The following is a 24,102-nucleotide window of genomic DNA, read 5'->3' as shown; positions in this document are numbered from 1 at the left end:
GGTGTAGCATAAGTATTTATAGCTTTTGTCTTGTTTCTTGCTGTCAATTCTGTTTTAATATTTTTGTTAGTCTTTGTCTATATTTTTCTTTTAGTTCTTCTTTAATATTTGTATTATCTATTCCTATTTTTTGTCTGTATCCTAGATATTTATAGGCATCTGTTTTTTCCATCGCTTCTATGCAGTTGCTGTGGTTATCCAATATGTAATCTTCTTGTTTAGTGTGTTTTCCCTTGACTATGCTATTTTTCTTACATTTGTCTGTTCCAAAAGCCATATTTATATCATTGCTGAATACTTCTGTTATCTTTAGTAATTGGTTGAGTTGTTGATTTGTTGCTGCCAGTAGTTTTAGATCATCCATGTATAGCAAATGTGTGATTTTGTGTGGGTATGTTCCAGTAATATTGTATCCATAATTTGTATTATTTAGCATGTTGGATAGTGGGTTCAGAGCAAGACAGAACCAGAAAGGACTTAATGAGTCTCCTTGGTATATTCCACGCTTAATCTGTATTGGCTGTGATGTGATGTTATCTGAATTTGTTTGGATATTAAGTGTGGTTTTCCAGTTTTTCATTACTATGTTTAGAAACTGTATCAATTTAGGATCTACTTTGTATATTTCCAATATCTGTAGTAACCATGAGTGGGGTACACTATCAAAGGCTTTTTGGTAATCAATGTATGCGTAGTGTAGGGACCTTTGTTTAGTTTTAGCTTGATATGTCACCTCTGTATCTATTATCAGTTGCTCTTTACATCCTCGTGCTCCTTTGCAGCAGCCTTTTTGTTCTTCATTTATAATTTTGTTCTGTGTTGTATGTGTCATTAATTTCTGTGTGATGACTGAAGTTAATATTTTGAATATTGTTGGTAGGCATGTTATGGGGCAATATTTAGCTGGGTTTGCTGTGTCTGCTTGATCTTTAGGTTTCAGATAGGTTATTCCATGTGCAAGTGTATCAGGGAATGTGTATGGGTCTGCAATGTAACTGTTAAATAATTTAGTTAGATGTGAATGTGTTGAGGTGAACTTCTTTAGCCAGTAATTTGCTATTTTATCATTTCCAGGGGCTTTCCAATTGTGTGTAGAATTAATTGCTCGGGTGACTTCATGTTGCAAAATTATCACTTCAGGCATTTGTGGTATCATCTTGTATGTGTCTGTTTCTGCTTGTATCCACCGTGCATGCTTGTTATGTTATACCGGGTTTGACCATATGTTGCTCCAGAAGTGTTCCATGTCTGTTATGTTTGGTGGATTGTCTATTTTAATGTGTGTGTTATCCATTGTTTGGTAAAATCTCTTTTGGTTTGTGTTGAATGTTTGGTTTTGTTTCCTTCGATTTTCACTTTTTTTGTATCTTCTAAGTCGTTTGGCCAATGCTTGTAATTTCTGCTTTTTTCATCTAATTGCTCTATTGCTTCTTGTTGTGAGATTTTACCTAACCTTTTTCGTTTTTTGTCTGATATTTCATTTCTTATAAATTGTGTTAGCTGTCCGATGTCTTTTCTCAGTTTTTCTATTCTGATCTGTAGCCTGTGTTGCCATGCTGGTTTTGTGGGTTTCTTCTGTGTGTTGGTTTGTTGTGATCTCTGCCTAGTGTGTATATGTAGTGTAGTGAGTGCTCCTATATAAACCAGTAGTTGTAACTCTTCCATAGTTGTGTTTTCATTTATTTTGTTGTGTATGATTGTGTTGATAGTTTTTATTGTTGTTTCGACTTGTGGGTTATTTGGCGGTCTATGCAAGAATGGTCTAATGTCTGTATTTGTGTCTTTGTATTCTATATATGTCAGCTGAAATTTCTCTTCTATATCTAACACGTGTGTCTCTTCGTGTTCTGTTTGTGCTTGTTCTGGTGGCTGTCTTAAGATTTCGTTTTCCTCTGATTGTTTAATTGATGCGTGTTGGTCTTTGTTTGTTTGCCCTGGGATGTTTGAGTCCATTACTGCATTTTCTTCTTCTTCTGATTGCACATTATTTTGTTCCAGTATTTGTTGTACTTGTTGTTTGATGTTTTCTAATTCTGACTGGGGTATCCTGTTATTTTTTATTATTACACGGATCTGATCAGCTAGTCGTTGTTCTGTTAAAAATTTTAATTCCGGGTATCTGGTAATAAATGTTGTGTATACTTGTGATCTGTATCCAGTTGTGTTGGTTCCTAGGTTTGTTGCTTGGTAATAACAGAACATGAGGTGTCGATTAACTTCATCTGACCATCTCATCCTCTGTCTTTGTTTTCCTTCTAGGGTGGTTGCAGGAAGCATATCCTGCAAAACACCTCTATTTGGATTTAAATCATTTTCCAGTTGGCTAGCAGTGTCGTTACCATTGTGGGCGGGCATAGGGTTCAAGCGTCGTCCCCGACCATGACGGCGCTTGTCCGAGGCTTCTTTAGTTCTGTCCTGAACCAAGTAATCACACTAAAAGGGGGGTTAGCCCTATTAGTGGTTTGTTCTTTACGTCGCCTTTTACGACTGGCAGAACATACCGGAGGCCTATTCTTTTCCCGGGCCTCCATGGGGGTTATTATTATTATTATTTACAGACTCTGTGGATAGCATAATGGTTAGGGAACTGACATTCCATCTAGAAGGTGGTTGGTTCAAATCTCATGAGGTGCACGGAATTCTATTTCTTTTCAATGACTTTGATCATTATTTTTAGTCACTCAATTGGCTTAAATGTAATGAAGTACATCATTTGCACAAATTTTTCTTCCTATCGGTCTTTTCCCTTTTGGAATTCTTATTCATGTGATTTTGATATTGACACTACTGGCCATTAAAATTTCTACACCAAGAAGAAATGCAGATGATAAACGGGTATTCATTGGACAGATATATTATACTAGAACTGACATGTGATTACATTTTCACGCAATTTGGGTGCATAGATCCTGAGAACAGACATCAGTACCCAGTACCCAGACCAACCACCTCTGGCCGTAATAACGGCTTTGATACACCTGGGCATTGAGTCAAACAGAGCTTGGATGGCGTGTACAGGTACAGTTGCCTATGCAGCTTCAACACGATACCACAATTCATCAAAAGTAGTGACAGGCGTATTGTGATGAGCCAGTTGCTTGGCCACCATTGACCAAACGTTTTCAGTTGGTGAGAGATCTGGAGAATGAGCTGGCCAGGGCAGCAGTCGAACATTTTCTGTATACAGAACGGTCCGTACAGGACCTGCAACATGCGGTTGTGCATTATCCTGCGGAAATGTAGGGTTTTGCAGGGATCGAATGAAGGGTCCGCCCCTCGTGGTCTCGCGGTAGCGTTCTCGCTTCCCGAGCACGGGGTCCCGGGTTCGATTCCTGGCGGGGTCAGGGATTTTCACCTGCCTCGAGATGACTGGGTGTTTGTGTTGTCCTCATCATTTCATCATCATCCAGGAAAAGTGGAGAAATTGGACTGAGCAAACGTTGGGAAATTGTACGGGCGCTGATAACCACGCAGTTGAGCGCCCCACAAACCAAACATCATCATCATCATCGAATGAAGGGTAGAGCCACGGGTCGTAACACATCTGAAATGTAACGTCCACTGTTCAAAGTGCCGTCAATGTGAACAAGAGGTGACCGAGACGTGTAACCAATGGCACTCCATACCATCACGCCCGGTGATACACCAGTATGGCGATGACGAATACACGCTTCCAATGTGCGTTCACCGCGATGTCGCCAAACACGGATGCGACCATCATGATGCTGTAAACAGAACCTGGATTCATCCAAGAAAATGACGTTTTGCCATTCGTGCACCCGGGTTCGTCGTTGAGTACACAATCGCAGGTGCTCCTGTCTGTGATGCAGCATCAAGTGTAACCGCAGCCATGGTCTCCGAGCTGATAGTCCACGCTGCTGCAAACGTCGTTGAACTGTTTGTGCAGATGGTTGTTGTCTTGCAGATGTCCACATCTGTTGACTCAGGGATCGAGAGGTGCCTGCACGATCCGTTACAGCCATACAGATAAGATGCCTGTCATATCTCGATTGCTAGTGATACGAGGCCGTTGGGATCCAGCACGACATTCCGTATTACCCTCCTGAACCCACCGATTCCATATTCTGCTAACAGTCATTGGATCTCAACCAACGCGAGCCGCAATGTCGCGATATGATAAACCGTAATTGTGATAGGCTACAATCCGACCTTTATCAAAGTCAGAAATATGATAGTACGCATTTCTTCTACTTACACGAAGCATCACAACGACGTTTCACCAGGGCAACGTCGGTCAACTGCTGTTTGTGTATGAGAAATCGGTTGGAAACTTTCGTCATGTCAGCACATTGTAGGTGTTGGCACCAGCGACAACCTTGTGTGAATGCTCTGAAAAGCTAATCATTTGCATATCACAGCATCTTCTTCCTGTCAGTTAAATTTTGCGTCTGTAGCAAATCATCTTCATGGTGTAGCAATTTTAATGGCCAGTAGTATATTAACTTCAGTTTAATTGTTTCCATTTTGTTATCTGACTTTTTTGTCCATGTTATTGCTTTCATTATTTCTATTTCTTATTTTGTTTGAATTTTGTTTTACTGATAATCACTGCTTTCATTTAAATCATCATCCACATTCTTTTGGCCATAGTGCAATAAAAATTTATGTTTTAAATATTTGTATAATGATTACCGTCCAAAAAGATGTACATCTTGTAATGAAAAATACGTTCTTGACACCATTTCACAGTCACTATAAGTATGTTATGTCATCTTTTGTTTTTGAACTGATAGATTGGCATTTTCAAATGGTTAAACATTATGATAGAGAAATAAAAGTAATTAAACTCACATGCACAAAGATTCCAAGTGGAAAAAGAATGATAGGTAGAAAGAATAAAAGAAATTGAAGAAATAAAACATTGGTGTAACAAAGAAATGCAAATAAAAGAAATTGTGTGTAAACCAAATAATTGAATAAAAATAATGACCAAAGTCATTTCAGTAGAGATTTTAAAATATCAGTGTACCTGATGAGATTCAAAATGAAAACCTTTTGCATATGAGGTCAGTACCCTAACCATTACACTATAAAGCAGTCTGTAAAGTGTTACTTGTTTTAAAGCTATAGATTATCATGCAAAATTCCAAAAATTTTTTCGTCAGTTACTTGCAAGCTGAACGGTTGCAGGGTGTGATTCATTGCACCTTAACCTACATCACTGTATAGATTGTTTCAAAAAGTCAGCAAGATAATTCAGGGACCTTACCATGGTCACTACTGCATTTAACTAATACTGTATTAACATTTTTTTCTCTGATCTGCTACAATGAATGCTGCATCCATTAATTAGTCCGGCTTATATTCTTCTGGTTCTGAAATAAGGACTTACTGGGCATCTGAAGCTAATTCTCAATCTTAAAAAAACTCTTGTGTGCGTGCCACGTTTACTTTGCGACCTAGTAGCTGCTTTCTGTGTGTAGTGCATGCCTGACCTATTAAGATGGGTCTCTCAGGTTTCTACCCAATATCAGAGGTCAAGAAAACGGCATACAAGATCTGAGACACAGATTTGAGGCTTCCAATCAACTCCAAACCAAAGGACCATGATCAGTTTTGCTAAAGGTGCTGCAAAAGCTTGTTTTTATGGTAAAAGAGAACAGCTATGCAGCTGGCACTCACTTTCTCTTCCAGAGAGAGATCAGTGTCCACGCCACTGTTCACCATTTGTGTCAGGTGAGTGTCAGACAGTCAGGATAAGCGAATCTAAGGCACTGTGATGTCAAGTATCCCATGTGACACTATTGGTGCCATAAGTCCAAAGCATTTGTCTGAGGTGTTTCAGTTCCACTGCTACCCAGGACAGCATCCTGAAGTCTTTAGACATGGGCAATTGCCAGTTTCCACTGCACTAGTACCCAACGGGCACATTACCTGTCCACTTTTAATCTATTTTTGCCTATACCACAAGGAATATAACATTAACCCAAGCAGTGTCCAGGTGCAGTCTTGAGTATTGCTGCTACGTCGCTTCTAGTTGTCACTACTGTACAAAGACAGCTTATGGAGCACTGATGTTCAAAATATACGCAAAGACTTAGGAAAAGGTGATAGTCAACGCTGTTAAATAACAGAAACTATTTAGTCTTTGCAGAAGCACGTGAGAACAAAGATTAAACTAAATTTTATCTTGACAAAGAAGCTGTTGCTTCTGCTAGGTGCTTGCATTTTGACTCCACAGCTGTGGCTGCAGATATGCTATTCAAGTATATATGCAGTAGTTGCACAATTCAAACTGAATCAGGTGACAGTAGCAGTTATGGTGGCTTGAAAATACTCTAGAAAGTTGGCTCACACAATTGAAAAGCAAACCTGCCACTGTGGCTGAGGTTACTAACGAATGCTTGTTTGGTGGCGCTCAACCCGAGAGTAAGCTGGTTTTAATCCTGGTGGTTGAAAAAAAAATTTCGGTATCAGTATTTGGCTGGCAAGGGGAGGAGAGGTGGCGTAAAGCTCCCGATCGCCAGATTTTGTACCAATGTCCTTATTTAAATACTAACCCTCTCCGCAGTGTCTCATGAAGTGAGAAGTAAGGGCATGTGACGCTGTTGACAGTGACAGTGAACTGTCATCAGATGGGGACGTTAAGCATGGTGCCCCTGTTGGTACTGTTTGTGAGGAGCAGGCTATGAGACGGCACCGGGTTTCATCCTCTCCCTTCTCAAACCATCATCATACAACCCAAATATTACACTCCACACACACAGTACATTCATGTTGTATTACAAAAAGTTGTAATGGAGCATGTTGCAGGTGTACTCGACTCCAGGGACCAGTTTATCTGTTATTTTTCTGAAATGTTCCATCATCTGCCTTACATTGGAACTCCCAATTATCAGAAAACCTCCATCTGCACTTGTCAGGACCTTTCAGGGATATTGGCTCCGGCCCCAATAGATTAGGTGTGTTGTGATGTACTCTCAGCAATGGGCAAGATCTGTTTTCAGGGCATGATGAGACAGCTGTGCAGCCAGTATCCACTTTGGTATTCTGTACAGAGATTTGTGGGCTTGCCACTGTAGATGACTCATGACAATCTTTGACATGGGAAACTTTATATCACTGTCCTATTCACCATTTCTATGAGTTATTTCTCTGTGCAGTATCCTTTTAGGTATGTGTGTCTTATTATGTAGTGCAGTCTTTCTAAGTGCATGTTCATGTTCAAACCTGCTCACAGGCAGTAGCTGCAGTCCCACCTTAGAACATTTGATTTATAGATATTTTAAAAATAGAATCCAAATTCTGAATTGTCAGTGTCCTTTTTAATATGATTGAGACCCTCATGAAGCAGATTCTGGAAAATGTCTCGATACTCCTGTTACATTGACATTCTAATTATGTTGTACATTTCTGGATTTGATTTTGGAGATTTTTTTCTTCAAGCATGTTCAGCACGACAAGAACAATGTAATCTGTGCTTGGGTGGGTTCAAGATGTTCAACCATGCATTGTGAAATACTTCTGCCACGTTGAGCATAAATACGTTTTACTTCGGAGGACTTCCCAGAGCATCCTTTACAATTGTTAAAAATATTTCTATAATGGGAAGATCACCTTTGTTCATAAACATGAAAGCACAAGGGAAACCGTGGCAATGTTGACCAGTACAAGAATTGTTAGCTCATAGCCATAGGCATTTGATCTTTGTACACTTTGCATGCAAGTACTGTACTGAGGCAACATTTCAAACTGAGCCCCATTCATCATGGTCACTATGAAATCTTCTTTGTGCTGCTATGGAAAATTTTCTAATTTTGATTTCCAAAGTTTGTGAAGCTGTTCCATTGAACCCACTTCTTGCATCTCTTGTAGCATAGTTTTGCACTAGTGCTGTCATTTGAATGTGTTGCTGCCTCAGACTTGAGTTTATAGTCTCTTGATGTATTGTAGAGATCTTTGCTGGACAGCAGTTTGTCTTTTGTAATGGAGTCCCTCACAGAGAAAAGGATGTCTCTGGAAGGAATTTTGATCATAAATTTTCTAGTGATTTTTCTCTCTGACTTCTCTTAAAAAATTTAAGAAGTTTATATCTGTCTAATGGCGAACATATGTCATTCAGAATGCCACAGTAATTTTACCAGTTGAATGATATGTAATCTCGATGCCAGCTAGGTAGTAAGCACCAATATTGTTACTACGCAGAAACTGGTTTGACACTTACTTGTTCCTCTGTATTTGTGAACACCAACACAAAGGTAGAAAAAGACTAATTTGGAACTGTTGGTTTTGACTCTGACGTGTTGCTCATGGTGCAGATGAACTGATTCATTGATTGACTTTCTGTTCTAAGTTTCCACATTTAAAATTTGTTTGTGTTGGAAAACTCAATAATTTCATGAGCTATGAGCTCTTTGTGAAGAGAGTATTGGTGACTTGTTTAACATCGCTTTGCACACTTATATTTGCACACTGGATGTAACATATTATTTTCAGGTACGTTGTGGTGTTTAAGAATATGCGTCCTGAATTTGTAATCCTGGAAGTGATGAAATTGCAAATATTGAACATTAATTTCAGAGCCTTGTTTTTCAGATGTTTGCTATATTGCACTACAGTAATTGCAAGTATATCCATTCATGTTTCAACAGTCTAATAATGGCACTGAACACTTTGAATACAGTTCAGTAGCTGCAGCAATTCGACAGATGTTAGGCACCTAAGTCAGCCTATGCGCAATTACAAGTCCAAGGTATCTACAGCAGCACTGAGCAAGAAAAAAGGCACCGTATGAAACTGTGTAAAGAATGTAGTTATAATAATAATAAACACAGAAGCAGCCTTCATTAACTGCCTGACTGAATTGAGGCAGTCTTCAAAATGGTTTTTAGTACACATTCCCTTCATGTATTTTACAATAAAATTATGTCTTTCTAGCAACATATATTCAGAAATGGAATAGCCTCCCATTTTTCTTTCTTGTGTCCTATCAGTGGAGTGAGTCATTCAGAGTTTAAAGTTGTTAACAAACAGAATTTTAATAGTGTCAATAAAAGATTGTATGTGCCTTGTGAAAAATTTTAGAGATGCTTTGTCTACTGCTTTGGCTGCTCTGTTCATCAATCAATAAATTTCATATATATAAGCCATAAACTGTAACAAGTAGATGCGAAGGATGATAACATAAATTTTAACATGGAAATAAATCTCAGATTGTGAAAAGAAAAAGAAATTGCTATAGGTATGGAAAACTGCTCAGTGTACCAGGTGTACAGTAGGAAACGGAAATGGAAGAAAAATGTGTAAGAGGAATAACAACTTGATGAAAGTGTGTCTGTAGTGTAGGCAGAGCTGAGGATAATTATAGTCTACTGCCTTGAATTTGCACACACTATCAAGTTCCACCCAGGTGAGTGACTTCAAGAGAATGCAAGGTAGGCTCAGGTTGTACCCTTAATTTCCTGCCCTGAGACACAGGCCTCACTTCTCATACCACATGTTGAGCAGATAGATGATTGGCATTTTTTGGCATGAATTTTCCTAAGTAATTTATTTCACCCCTGACAGATTGTTCCTTAAGATAATGGGTCTTGACAAATTATTGATGATGATGATGATGATGATGATGAAGTCCCATACACCTTGTCAGATCAATGGGGACAATGCGAGAGACCCGCAGCGCTGTACTAGGCAAGGTCCTAGCGGAGGTGGTTTGCCATTGCCTTCCTCCGACTGTAATGGGGATGCCTTCAGTGTCAGGCGGGCGGGCTTATGTGTATCAAGGAAGCTAAGGGTTATGCCAGCAGTAGCAGAGCTACCGGCGGGGCCACCTAAATCAGACAAGCCTTGGGAGAGAAACCAGATAAAGTGTGTCCCATATCACAGGGCAAGGAGGGCTCTAGAAGTATAGAGAAGCCAACCTTCATAGGTGGCTAATCCTTAAAAAAAAAAAAAAAAAAACTAAATTTTTCAGGAAGAGTGTAAGGTGTGGGACCCATAACTCCAAGCTGTAAAAAATGTCTTATTACAGAATCACTAGACCCTTGTATAATGGTGGGGCATGACTTCGGCAAAGGAAAAGGATAAAAGTTTTGGCCGTAGTAATTTTGAATATACAAACATATTTTTGTGTGGTTTTTTTTTTAATTGTGTTATCAAGTATCCCATTTTTTTTCAGTGACCAACAATCTACATATATTCATGAGCAGTTGAATTGGAGACACACGTGTGATAGCCTATAGTGTCCCTTTTAACTGTGTTGTCTAGATATATGTGTCAAGGCATGGACTTCATGAGAGAAAGAAAATGTTTGGTAGCCACCCTGGACCATGACAGCTCAATTGCTACGTGCAGGTCTCGGAGATTGGTCACAGCTTGGTCCTGGTGCATACATCTCACTCAGTGGCATCACAGGTGTGCTCAGTAGGATTTAGGTTGGGTAAACTGCGACATCCAGAGAGGCCACAAAAACCCTCATGTCAGTGGAGACTCCTCAAACATTAAGGTAGCAAATGGGTGACACATTTTCTTAATGAAGATACAGGTCACTTGTGGAATTCTGTAAGCGGGCAGTTGTTCTTATAGTACTCAGTGATGGTCGACAATGGTGTGCCAAGAGCAGCAGTTTGTCTTGTGTAACAGTTCCATCTTGTAATCAGTCAAGGCAAACTTTTTCCATTCTTTGAGCATCCATTAGCATTGTTTCAATGTCCAAATTAATCTTTGAGACATATGATGTATGATGAGCAGAGAGAGGTGCATATGTGAAGTGGTCATTCTGAATGCTACGGCTCATCGCCAGTGGATAGAATTAAAAAGGATCAACATGTTGATTTTCACAATAGCTGACTCTGACAATGACAGTTTTCATTGAAGTGTGATACTCATGATGCACCCTTGATATGTTGATACAGAGGCATATGGAAAACTTAGTGACTACACAGTCTTGGAGATGAAGTGTGTACCTAATGGATGGGACACTTCCACACATCAAATTATCCTCTTTGGAATGCCCCCTGTTTAAAATAGTTTCTCTCATTTAGCTGCTCATGTATGTATGTCTCTGGTATAACTTGAAAATAATTGTATTCTCCATCGCAGCTGCACAAGGTGCTACTCACTGTCATTTTCAGCTGGTAGTAGGTGTCTTTGGTTGGGTCTTACATATACATATACAATGCTTACATTCTACCAGAACTTCCCCTACTATTTTTATACAGTGCATGTCTTGGGTATGTTATAGGTTTTTATCAGTGCTTTGTTCCTTTTATAAAGTGTTAATGAGAGTGTTGTCAGTTTTAACTTGGCAACATATATTATTCAATTGTTTTCATCTGTCATTGTGAACTTTGGAACAGGGCATTGCTGCCAAACGCCATAACCTATGACAGCTCAGGTCAGGCACTGTTGGCACTGATGCGGGTTGGGAGGGAATTGCCAGTATAACAGGGGTGACCTGTGGGGATTGTGTTCTTTGGGCTCCCAAATGTTGGCATAATGAGATATCTTCAAAATCTGATGACATGAGGCAACTTATTTGTGGTGCAATTGTGTAAAGTGTTAGGTTATTGAGTGAAGAAGATAGCAACATAGAGATCAGATTGGAAATAATATTTCAAAATACACCACCTGCTATTGGTCTCTGCAGCCAGTGGATATCTTTCCAGGAATTTCCACTTGCAGCACAGTTGCCATTTGTCTGCTTCACATTCACTTTTTATCTCAGAAATTCTCATATGTTAAAAGTTCTAATTAATGGTAGTAATCATTAGTCCATCATTTGGAAGTGATTTAGGTGCTTGAACTGCTATTGTTACTGTTTCGTGTGTGATTGAAAATATGATTTTTGATGTTGATAATTTGTCATTTGTAGCGTGCAGTTTCATATGTCTCTGACTGAGGCTTTTGCCTTCTAGTGATGTCACATAGACATCCTGCAGTATGACATGCTTTGTCACATTACTATTGGTTCAGAAGCAAGACTCTGTACAGGTTATCTGGTGCATATGTTCATAACCAGCACGGGCAGTGAAAATACTGATGAATGTCCTAATATGACTACCATCTCAAGCCTGCAGTATGATTCAATACTGACCAAATGAAAGCACCTGACAATACTTCCAGAAACTGCTTGACTTGGTACCACGCCATTGTTTATTAACAAAAGTATGGTTAAATGTAGTGTCACTTAAAACTTAATTAAGAATTTCTTGGTAGGGCGGAGACAGCATGTTATCTTGGATGGAGAGGCATCAACAGAAGTTGCAATAACTTCAGGCATGCCCCAGAGAAAGGTATTCGGAGCATTGTTGTTCATGTTGTACATTAATAATATGGCCGACACTGTTATGGTCACTTCAGACTTTCAAAGATGATACAATTACCTATAATGAATTACTGCCTGGAAAAAGCTGCAAAAATATCCAATCAGATCTTGATAAGATTGGAAACTTGCTTTAAATGTACAGAAATGTAAATCTGTGCACTTCACAAAATGCAGAAAAGCAATGCCCTATGACTACAATAGCAGTTTGCCACATTTGGAATCAGTCAACTCATACAAATACCGGGGAGTAACAGTTTGTGGGGATATGAAATGGAGTGATCACAGCAGCTCAGTTGTAACTAAAGCAGGTGACGGATTTCAGTTAATTCTACATCTGCATACATACTCCACAAGCCCCACTGCACAGTGTGTGGTAGAGTGTACCCTGTACCATGACTGGTCATTTACTTTCCTGTTCCACTCGAAAATAGAGTGAGGGAAAAACAACTGTCTATACGCCTGCATTTTCCCCTTAATTCCTCTTATCTTTGCAGTCCTCACCCAAGACATATGTTGGTGGCAGTAGAACTGTTCTGCAGTCAGCTTCAAATGCTGGTTCTCTAATTTTTCTCATCATTGTTCCTTGGAAAGGACATCACTTCCCTCCAGTGATTCACATTCAAGTTCCCGACACATCTATGTAACAATGCCATGTTTTTCGAACCTACTGGTAACAAATCTCGCAGCCCATCTCTGAATTGCTTCGATGTCTTCCTTCGATCCAACCAGGTACAGATCCCAGTTACTTGAGAAGTACTCGAGAGTAGGTCACACTAGTGTCTTACATGCAGTCTCCTTTACAGGTAAACCACACTTTCCCAAAATTCTCCCAATAAACCAAAATCAGTCCTTTGCCTTTCCTACCACAATCCTCACATGCTCGTTCCATTTCATATCGCTTTGCAACATTATTCCCACATATATAAATGACATGACTGTGTCGAGCATGACACTACTAATGCTGTATCCAAATGTTACAGATTTCTTTTTCCTACTCATCAGCATTAACCTACAATTTTGTACATGTAGAGCTAGCTGCCATTCATTACACCAACTACAAATTTTGTCGAAATTATCTTGTGCCATCCTAGAGTCTTTCAACTTTGGCACCTTCCCATATACCACAGCATCATGAGCAAACAACTGCAGATTGCTGCCCGCTCTGTCAGCCAAATCATTTACATGTATAGAGAATAATAGCGGTACTGTCACACTTCCCTGATGCACTCCTGAAGAGACCCTTGCCTCTGATGAACACTCAACATCAAGGACAACATTACTTAAGAAGTCTTAAAGCCATTCACATATCTGGGAACCTATTCCATATATTCATACCTTCATTAATGGTCTGCAGTAGGGAATCATGTCAAAAGCTTACCGGAATTGTAGAACTATGGAATCTGCATATTGACCTTCATCCATAGTTTGCAGTGTGTCACATGAGAAAAGAGCAAGCAGAGTTTCACACAAATGAAGCTTTCTAAACCCATGCTGATTCATGCACATATGCTTCTCGGTCTCAAGAAACTTTTTTATATTTCATCTGAGAATATGTTAAAGGATTCTACGACAAACTAATATTAGAGGTATTGGCCTGTAGTTTTGCAGATCTGTTCTTTTGTCCTTATATAAAGGAGACACCTGTGCTTTTTTTCCAGTTGCTTGCGACTTATGAGACTCTGTTTGATGGTAAGACAATGGTATGTTTGCACAATTCACCAGTGTGAACGATTTCTTAAATGCAAAATTTAAAACTTTGGCATTTGTTTTGCTATCTTTAACTGCAACACCAGACTGGTCAATAAGTGACTGGATGGATGGATGCTTTACACCCACTTAGCTATTTAACATAGAACCAGTATTTTCTCAGGTTCTTTGCCAGATCTTTTGCTAAGGTATGCTAGTGATAGGTGTTGTACGCTTTGTTGATGACTGGCAGTAAACTGAGAAAATCCAGTCTACAAAGAATGCTACTTGCAAAACATTTGTTCACCCCATGTTAGAATATTGTGCACTTGTGTGCACTCCCATCATAGGTTTGAGTCCTCCCTCAGGCTTGGGTGTGTGTGTTGTTCTTAGCACAAGTTAGTTTAAGTAGTGTGTAAGTGTAGGGACAGATGACCTCAGCAATTTGGTCCCTTAGGAATTCACACACATTTGAACATTTTTTATTTGTGTGGACTAACGGGGGATATTAGATGTATACAAAGATGAGCGATAAGAGTGATCATGAGTTTGTTTGACTCCTGGGAGAGCATCACAGAAATGCCGAAAAAACATGATTCGTCAGGTGCATCAAGTTAGACACCCAGGTATCCCACAAAAGTGTAGTTACAAAGTTTCAAAAACCTGGGAGGAGGGAGGCAAATAATTCTGTGCTCCTTTTATAAACAATTTGTCATTGTGACAGTTAAGATTTTAATAATTTATTAAGCTCTTCCTGCAGGCTTCATCTGGAGCCATTGCCAAGGAATCTGATGCCCTTAAGTCCAGTTCATCAAAGAATACTATGCCATCAGGCCGAAGAGGTGTAGAACGGAAAGGAAAGCAGCAAAGCCACAGGTATGAATGATATTTGAATGAGCCCATACTGGGTTTGGCGGCTTAAATCTGGAATATATGACAGTATAAGTAGATTTTGTGATGTTTCTCTTTTTGTGAGATCTTTTTACATGTTAAATTTCCTCATTGATGGAGAAAATCTGTTGTTAATGATTGTGTATTCTTTTCCTGTCATCAGCTTTGCAGGTAAGGATCGCAATAAAGAAGAAAACCGTGACAACAGTGGGAAACGAGAGCTGGGAAATTCTCACTTGAGTACTCATTACTGTAGTAGTGTGAGAGACATAAAAGCAGAACAGCTGGATAAGATTCTTCGTGCTGCAGAAAGTACTATTCTGGTTTGTGCTGACTGTGGGCCAAAACCAAAGAGAACAAGACGCCATGAAATGGTTCGGGATTCTCAGCAAGCAGCACAAAAAGGAGTAATGGATGGTAAACGCCAGGAAAATTCTGGTATGCCATTGCCTCAGGATCACTGTTGTGATGAAGAGCCTGGTGAATTGTATTTGATTGTACCTGTACAGGAACGAATTGAAGAACTTTGCAAGATGTCAGTTGAGACACTGATAGAGGAAGGCGTTATTGCAGTTGTTGACCGGTCACATCAGCAGAAATCTTGCAAACATGCTGAGACCACCACAGCACCCCAAGTGCCACAGCTGAATGCTACTGAATCAGGTGCACGTACACAAGGTAGTTCATGCACTCCATCACCTAAGATCACTAATGGTTCTGTTAGACCACATCGTACCACAGAACCTGCTAATGCACGTACACAAGGTAGTTCGTGCACTCCACCATCCAAAATCACTAGTGGATCCAGTAGACCACACCATAACACAGAACCAGCTAATGGACAACACAGAGAAACTGACCCCCGGGTGAAACAGACAAGAGCACCTGATGCACGTGTGCCACGTGGCAATGGCCCAGTTAGCTCCTCAAGTGTTGGGGGAAATCCACCAACTGAAGAAGAAAAGGAACCAGTGACAACAGATCCTTATGAAATGTAAGTAAATTCATTGTTCACTTACGAGTTTTTGTGTAAATGTAGGGTGTGTGGACAGCATCTCCAGTGTCAGAACGTCTGAAACTTGGTCCAACAAATCCATGCAGGCTTGAATTCATATTGAGATTTGTACATTCTTGTCCATTAAGCCATTCCCATCATTACAAGTGCTTATACAATATCATAAGAGTATAACTCATTCACTGTTGAATAAAGAATGGTAGGAGCCCTGTGCATCTTAATTGACAACTCTGTACCTTCTGATAATTCCTTTCATTGTGTGGTGGAGTAATTTCCTGCACTAGAAGGCAACTGTGTGCAGATGAATTTTGCATCTAGACTGTACATTATAATCGTTTTAAAAGGTTGTGAAACGAAACCTGGTATCAGATTGATGAATTCCTTTAAGTACAAAACTGCATCACAGTTAAGTCACAGATGACTCTTAAATGCTTACAGAACCAGCTGTAGACTGCAGTGCCCAGATCCAGCAGAAAAGTTCCAGTGACCAGTGCTCCCTGATTCTTCACATCCATGAGTCACTGAGGTAGATGCACCAATCTTATATAGCAACGTTTTGACCATTTCTCATCTTCATTCTTCTTCACATTGTCTTGGAATAAATGAAGTGAAAATAGATTTACACTGTTACATGTCATCTGCTTTAAACACTATCTAGTTGTTTAATCTGAACTACTCTCAAGTGATTGGTTGGTTACCCTATAGCCTTCCTATCTGCAATATTATGGTGCCTTGATTAATGTGGACTAGTCTTAACCTTTTGCACAGCTCTCTAACAGCATTGGTTTTCATCTGCATGTGTTTCACTTGGTATACCGACTCTTTTTCACCCATTTTACTGAATACCCTGCATGTTAACATACTCATGAAAGAAACAAATAAATAGCTTTCCACAAAGGACCTTATTAGTATGCTGTTACTCACTAGAAACATGAATGGTATCTTAGAAAGAGATCGAAATAGAAACCTTATATACAAGGGTGATTGTGATACAGTAGCTCGAGGGACACTTTTTATTTAGAAAATAAGATTACTGATGATCTGAAAGTATTTGCATATTATTGCAGGCAGTGTCACTTAAAACAAACCCTGTAGAATACTCGGGAATGTGGATTCAAGCAGCTAGTTGGGAATTTCACAAGAGGAAAATAATTGCTCTGAAGCAGAAACAAATTCATTACACAAATATTTTGATTTAAATGGCAGTCCCTACTATAAAAACCTGTGTAGACAGTAAATGCAAAAGGTGGGAACATTATTGAGCAATGGGAGGTATATGTTACCTTACGGTGGACCAAACAGCATGCATGTAGAACATTATCATTTGCATTTTGTTTCTCTAAAGGTGTATGTCCATTTCTTTTTTGGTACTAACAGTATGCAGTGTGAAGAAGATATGCCAAGTAGTTAAACTTGCAAAGCAAATAAGTTGAAAGAGAGACCTAACTGAATAAACCTGAAAATATACGTCTCTACTTGTGCAGTAACCAGGTGAAGTTCTATTTGGTGTGGTTCTTTGCGTGTTGAATGTACTTCCATGTGAAGTGTAATCTCTGTAACTTTTGTAGTTTATTGCTGGTACAGTAGTGGTGGTTCCTCTGCTTTCTTGGCTGTTTCACACAAATCATATTTTTGCATCATCCTTTCATAAATGTCATTACTTGCATCATCAGATTACTCACAAATGATTGTACTGTCGAAATATTATCAAAACATTCTACATTGAAATAATATCTAATTTTTATGGAGCCGCCAGCTGTCAGTAGTGTTTATTATGTACCGTGTGGAAGGCATTCCTTATATGTTTTGATGTTGGGCAGAATAATTCAGTTCACTGAGCCATTATACCTTTGCTCATCTGCAGGATTAAATTCTTGTAACTGAGGTGATTCATCTGCCTAGTTTATATTACAGTACTAAATGTATCGTATTGGCTTGTCTGAAATCTTATGTCACCAGGAGTTCAGAGGTATTCTAGTTTTTACGTGATATGTAGTGACGACAATCACTAATTTTATGTAACTGAGTTGGAATCATTTGAAATAGGCCACTTACCAATTTGTATATAGTCTAATTGGAGGGTCAGTCTTAATACACTGTAAAGATCTTATTGATGGTGTTAACTATATTATCATTCATAATAGCATCGAAAGAACATTTAAAATGTTGAGAGAACTAAAAATGAAGATTATAAAACAATTTTGAGTGCTTGCCATGAAACGGTCACTTTGCAGTATATGTCAGATTTGGATACAGTTTCTACATAAATTTTGTTCAAATACTTTAAGGTCACTTTTTTAAACATTAACCTTGTCTTCAGAGATTATGAATCTTCTTCCACATACATGATTTTCCATTTCAGAAACAATCACATGGGGACAGGTCAGTACTCTAAGGATAGTTAATTCTGTAGTCTCTAGGAATGGAACAGTTGGTTTACTATATGTACAGATATATTTTAATTATGCTGGTTCATCCCCCACACTTCAGTACCATTCTTGACATTTGTCAAAAACTCTTGATAGGGATAACATTGTTTAGCAGTGAACAATCAAAGTACTTTGTTCCTCCAGGACTAGAGTTGCAACATGACTACTTTCCAAGGAGAAAGTTAACACCATTTTTTAATGTATTAAAACTGTGAAGAATTGACAGATATGAAATGTTTCTTAGCCAGTCATGTAGAATTTTTGGTTTTGGCCAGTGGAACAATCTTTATTGTCAGTTCAAAGCCCTAAAGTGTTGCTTTGTTGTTCTCTGAAACCATTTTCTCCTCAGTGATAACAGATTCCTGTGGTACTTTGATAGATTACTCATTACTCTCCTTGCCTTCCAGTGAAGTGTTGCCTCTGTGTAATTACAGAAGCCACCAAAAGATTCACATTACATAGGACATTTCCTGAAGCCTGTTGGAAATTCTCAAGGCTTTTAGATTAATGTAATTCACTTAACAAAGCACAAACAAACCATTGTGTGAAAGTGCTTCTTCCATTGCTATGTATCTAGGACAGGCTGTTCCAGCTTGTCGGCTCTGTTGTGAGCCGTGTCGCTCGCTGTGACCATTCAAGTGGGCCAGCACCCCGCCACGTGGCACGGCTGGCTGAGGCAGGCGGCAAGGCAAGCGTTTTGATGTGCCAGCTGCGTCTTACAAGATCGACAACCTCATTCTCTTAGCTGCTAAGCTATGGTGACATGCTACACCAGGAAATACGATGTTTAGGAAGTAAATAAGAAACAACTGTTTTACAAGAAATTGAATACTAAATTTATTGGGCCTCTGTAGCTTGACATTTTGTTTTCATTACAAGATCAGAAATATCTGGCGTCAAAGTGTTCACAGCGTTAATGCGGAGGATGGCCTTCATTGTTGCATCCTGAAGAAATGATTGTTCCTCACTTTTTACTCTTTTCATTGCTGAGAAAAGCGCTCACAACAATACATAGATCCAAACATGCACATGATCTGAACGGTATTGTTGTGAAGCTTGGGAAATGTTTTTTGCTGTGATGAATGATACCATCATGACAAATTCAATATGTTGTAGTACCTCTCTTTCAACAAAGTTGAATTTTGGAAATCAATAATCTCCAATTGAAGTGACGATGACAAGTCATCGGGGGAAACTGAAAATAGAGTGCTGAACACCTTAAGTTCCATTTCCAAACTAGTGAGGTCTCGGAATCGTGTTTCAAATGACGTGATGAGCTGCTTTAATTTTGCTTGGTAATTGCTGAAAGTAGTACCTTCAGGTAGTTTTAAAGAAGCAAGACAATTGAAGAACGTTAAATGTCCATTACTCATCTGCCTCTCAAATAAATGTAACTTTTCCATGAACACTTTGATCTAGTCGTGCATGTCAACGATTAGCTGCCCTTTGCCCTACAATGACAGATTTAAATTATTTAGATGCATAGTTATGTCAGATAGGAACGCCAGGTCTGATATCCATTTTATATCTTTCAGACAACGCATTTCTCCCCTTTTCATTTTGAGAAAAAGGGATATTTCCTCACGAATGGCAAAGAAAACATCAAGAACTTTTCCCCGACTCAGCCAACGAACTGTATTGTGGTAAGGTATATCCCCATATTCTGCTTCCATTCAGGAATCCTTCGAATTGGCGATGATTCATACCGTGACGCCGCACAAAATTCACACACTTCACGACATCCTTCATTACACCACCTAGCTCTACTGTTTCAGTACACAGTGCCTCTTGGTGAATAAAACAATGAAGAGTCAAAATGTATTTCCTGAATTCGTCCCTGAGTTCATTTTTCAAACAAGAAGCAAAACCTTGGTGACACCCGATCATTTGTGGTGCACCGTCTGTCGCTACAAAATGGAGCTTATCCCACGGCAAATTAATATTGTCCACTGATTCACAAACAGCTTCAAAAATGTCATGTCCTGTTGCGGTGTAATTGAGTGGTACCACATCCAAGAGTTCTTGAGTTACTTGCAGCTCCATGTTGACACCACGCACAAAGATTGCAAGCTGAGCACAGTCCGATATGTTGGGTGCTTTCGTCAAGCGCTAGAGAAAATGCAACATAGCTCTCCACCGTTTTCCTGAGCTGTCTCTAAATCCACTGCCATATCCAGGATTCAACGAGACATTGTTTGCTTCGACAGGCAAACCCCTTCAGTTGCCTGCACTTCCCTTGGAAGCAAACATTCTGCAACTGCTACCATGCACGATTTTACGAGTGGTCCCACCATAAAACAGCGTGCCACTCGTCGCAATGATGTGAGTGACCCTATAGCTTGCTCGAATTGCAGATTCAGTAGTGTTTTCTCCGCTCTCATTCACCTGAAAATTATAAATGCATTACAGAACACGAACTATGTTGCATGTTTTGATACTCTCTGTATTAAGAAACCGTTTTTAAACTTACGTCTCCTGGTATGTCGTTCTTAAGCCTGGCTACCAGTTCTCTGCGTGCAACGCCTTCTACCTGATCGTAGTGCGCTGCGTGAAGATGTGAATAATGTTGTTGTATATTGTACCTCTTCTCATAATTAAATACTTTGACATACAAGACACTGCGCACGACCATCCCTCTCAATAAATAGAAAGGTATCCTCCAGTAGAGGTACAGGGCTCCCGCAGCTAGTCATAGCTGTCATTGAACACGGATTGTTGCGTCAGTTGCAGCTACATGTGGCCAGGGTGCAGTGAGTTCGCTTTCCTCCTCCACGTGGGCTCCAAGCTGCTGCAGTGAGTGCTCCAGAGTGCTTCGGCTCCCGAGAGCTTGGTTGGAACAGCCTGATCTAGGATCTTAAAATTTTCATCATGACACCTGTATTTAAAAACATGTTACTATGGTATGTTAAGAAGTAATGCAAGCAATGTGGCTCTGTACTCACATGTTTGTAGTTGCTTTCACCATAATTCCATAGCATTTAAAGGTACTGTGCATGGCTTACTGATGCACATCTGTGAGTTATAGCCATTTATCTTTTGAAATGTAACTGATACTTGAAATTTGCCTGTGAATTTTATCTTGGTTGATACAAGATTATGTTAGAATGATAAGTTTTAATCTAAGATGACACTATATAACAAAAGGACAAGAAAATTTGGCCACAGCAATTTCATTATTTCATTGCTTTGGAGGTAAACTGATTTTTCAATTGTGGATACAACATGAAATTCATTCATGCTGTGTTCTCTTACCACTTTACGTTTTAGAGGTCAGATAACAGTGGTAGCAGACTTTGTGTAACCTGGTTACATAAGTATCCATGTACACGTTCATTAAAGCATGTGCTAAACTGACTGGAAAAAATTGCATGTGGTTAGAAGCACCACAAAGTGCACTTTAGAAGGCACTATTGCATTTGCAGAGAGCAAGCCGTCATGGTGTCGAGTGCAAAAAGGAAATTGGTAATTCTTGCTTTCTGTGTGGCCACTGTGTGATATTCCTTGGCGGTGAATAACACAAAAAGAAGAAAACAGTCGTGGATGAAAAAGTGGATAAGCAGATGGAAGAAGAGGGGAAGCTAGACAGTTTTTCAAAAATAACTTCTTTTAGAATAGGAATACTCATTTCGAAAATATTTAATGGTGGGGAACGATTTATTGATCTTACTGCACATGATACAATGGAAATTAATGAAGCAGGGAATCTGACGAGAAAAACAATTACTACTCTTGGGAAGTTATCGACTACTTTAAGGTTCCATGGCACTGGTCACTCGAAGTCTGTGAAAAAATTGTACTTCCGGTATGCAAACATCCTCACTACCAGCACCACTTCTGTGTGAGGTCTCAGTGGATGTCTTTCTCTATTGTACTATGAACACAAGATTTTTTTTTTCCTTCCACTATTGCCTGTCTGTGGCCTACACTGCTTAACATACAGCATAATTTGTTTACTGCTATAACATGTTTATTGCTGTTATGATAATCATTACTTCTGATGTTGAAAAGCCACAGCTTCAGTTAGTATTGTTCAATTAAAACACTTGCGTGACCTCAAAATCACATTGTCAGTGAATTGTCGGAGCTGTGAAGAGCTCAGCTGCAGATATCTTTGCCACTTGGAAGTGCCCCTGTGAGTGAACACCTCAGTGGTTATTGGCAATGTAATGTGCTTTCTTGCATGAATATAGACTTGGCTTCTGTTCCAGGCAGCAGCAAGGTGGGGGTAGTGATTGTAGGATGTCTGTGCAACTCCACGGACCTTTCTTTTAAAGGGTTGTGTCGATAGGCATTACGAGAACCCATTACAAGTGAAAAGAGATTCTGTACTATGTTAAGAAAAAATATTGTAGGAGATTTGTTTTCTACTGGAACTAATAGTTTATTTAATAAGTTCATTATATAAGCCTTGCAAATGTGATTTGCCATGCTGCTTCTTGCAGGCATTTCTGTGATATTTATTCTAAGTATTTGATGCCTAATTTTTTATTTCAAATTAGTTGGCCTTGTTTCATATTCATGTCAAGTGAGTACTCACTTTTAATAACCTGTGGAAATTCTTGAAATTTTCTCTTTTCTAGATTCAAAAACCAGTAGTAGCTGAAACTCTTGATTTCTTAAGACATTTGATCCTTTGCATCCATTGCTGCAAAAGCAACTATGAGGGGACTTCAAATAGTTAGTTATGCATATTGTCTCATGCTAAGACCACTGCACGTCAAGACTGGCACATTGACAGAAGAGAGTACATGTCCTGAGTTTCCTGCAGAGAGAGTTCTGCTGTACTGGGTGTAACAGGTGCATCACAGTGTGCGAATGACATAGGGTGGCATCTGGAAAAGTGCTCCAAGTTGAAGTAACCGGAAAAATACAGTTCTTGTGGGCAGAACATCTAAATTGCACACAGATTCACTGTTAAATTCTGAAGGTATATGATCCAAACGCAATGTCTCATCCGGCTGTAGTGAAATGGTGTCAACAATTTGACTAAGGCTGCATAGACATTATTGATGCTGATTGCAACAGGAGGCCATTGACATCAACCACAGATGAAAATATCCAGGCAGGCAAGGAACTGATTTGGAACGATCACAGATTTTCTGACGATGAGGGCACTTTCACAGTGGATTTTAAATGGTTCCGTGAGCAAGGAGCAGACATAAATTATTGAGGAATTAAACAATTGGTAGAACATTTTGAACATTATTTACAGAGACTTAGTGACTGTATTGTAAAATATTGCCATGTATCTGTGTCACTTAAATGTAGTACGGCATTTAGTACAAATTACTTGGCCTGCACAATAATGTGTAACTTACCTATTGAATTCCCCTTGTATAATTTGCTGACCTTACAGTTGGCTCATACTACTACATGTTTTATACTGTGAAGAAGTGGTGCTGTATGTCATATAACAGCAGCACAACAGTAACTATTACTTTAGTCCTTCACTGTTGACATCTGTCTCTTGTTGTTCTTCAGCTTTCTTTTAAGTTGTGACTATCTCACCAAAGTGTGATTTATCTACATTTCTCAGGTTTCTTTCACATGTAACTGTCACCATTTATTTTAACTGTATCATGGTGAATTAACCAGTAATTAATGTTTGACTACAGTTACAGACACTTCATCAACAGTATGCTGTGGCTTCAAACATATAATCGATAGCTACATAACCCAGTGTGCATAATGGTGTTGGTATGTATATATGATGACATAGAAGACACTCAAACAACTCTTGCATTCTCCAGTATGCATTTATGATGAGCATGGCTTATCACATTGGTAATAAGTGT

General features: G+C 39.2%; 1 protein-coding gene across 3 annotated transcripts in view; it reads left to right on the top strand.

Moving 5' to 3' along the window:
* LOC126183328 (uncharacterized) overlaps window positions 1-24,102 on the top strand; it is a 191,109-nt gene that overhangs the window by 160,845 nt on the left and 6,162 nt on the right. For 2 of the 3 annotated variants that reach the window (XM_049925192.1, XM_049925191.1), the window contains 2 exons: window positions 14,733-14,848; window positions 15,027-15,857. In XM_049925192.1, the coding sequence (XP_049781149.1) occupies window positions 14,733-14,848; window positions 15,027-15,857 (947 nt within the window). Of the gene's footprint in view, window positions 1-14,732; window positions 14,849-15,026; window positions 15,858-16,316; window positions 16,405-24,102 lie in introns of all 3 variants that reach the window. The other variant, XM_049925193.1, reaches the window with a different exon arrangement.

The sequence above is a fragment of the Schistocerca cancellata genome, chromosome 4 (assembly GCF_023864275.1).
Source record: "Schistocerca cancellata isolate TAMUIC-IGC-003103 chromosome 4, iqSchCanc2.1, whole genome shotgun sequence".
In the NCBI taxonomy this organism is placed as follows: domain Eukaryota; kingdom Metazoa; phylum Arthropoda; class Insecta; order Orthoptera; family Acrididae; genus Schistocerca; species Schistocerca cancellata.
The sequence above is the reverse complement of the archived record's forward strand: the minus strand, read 5'-3'. Positions and strand labels throughout refer to the sequence as shown.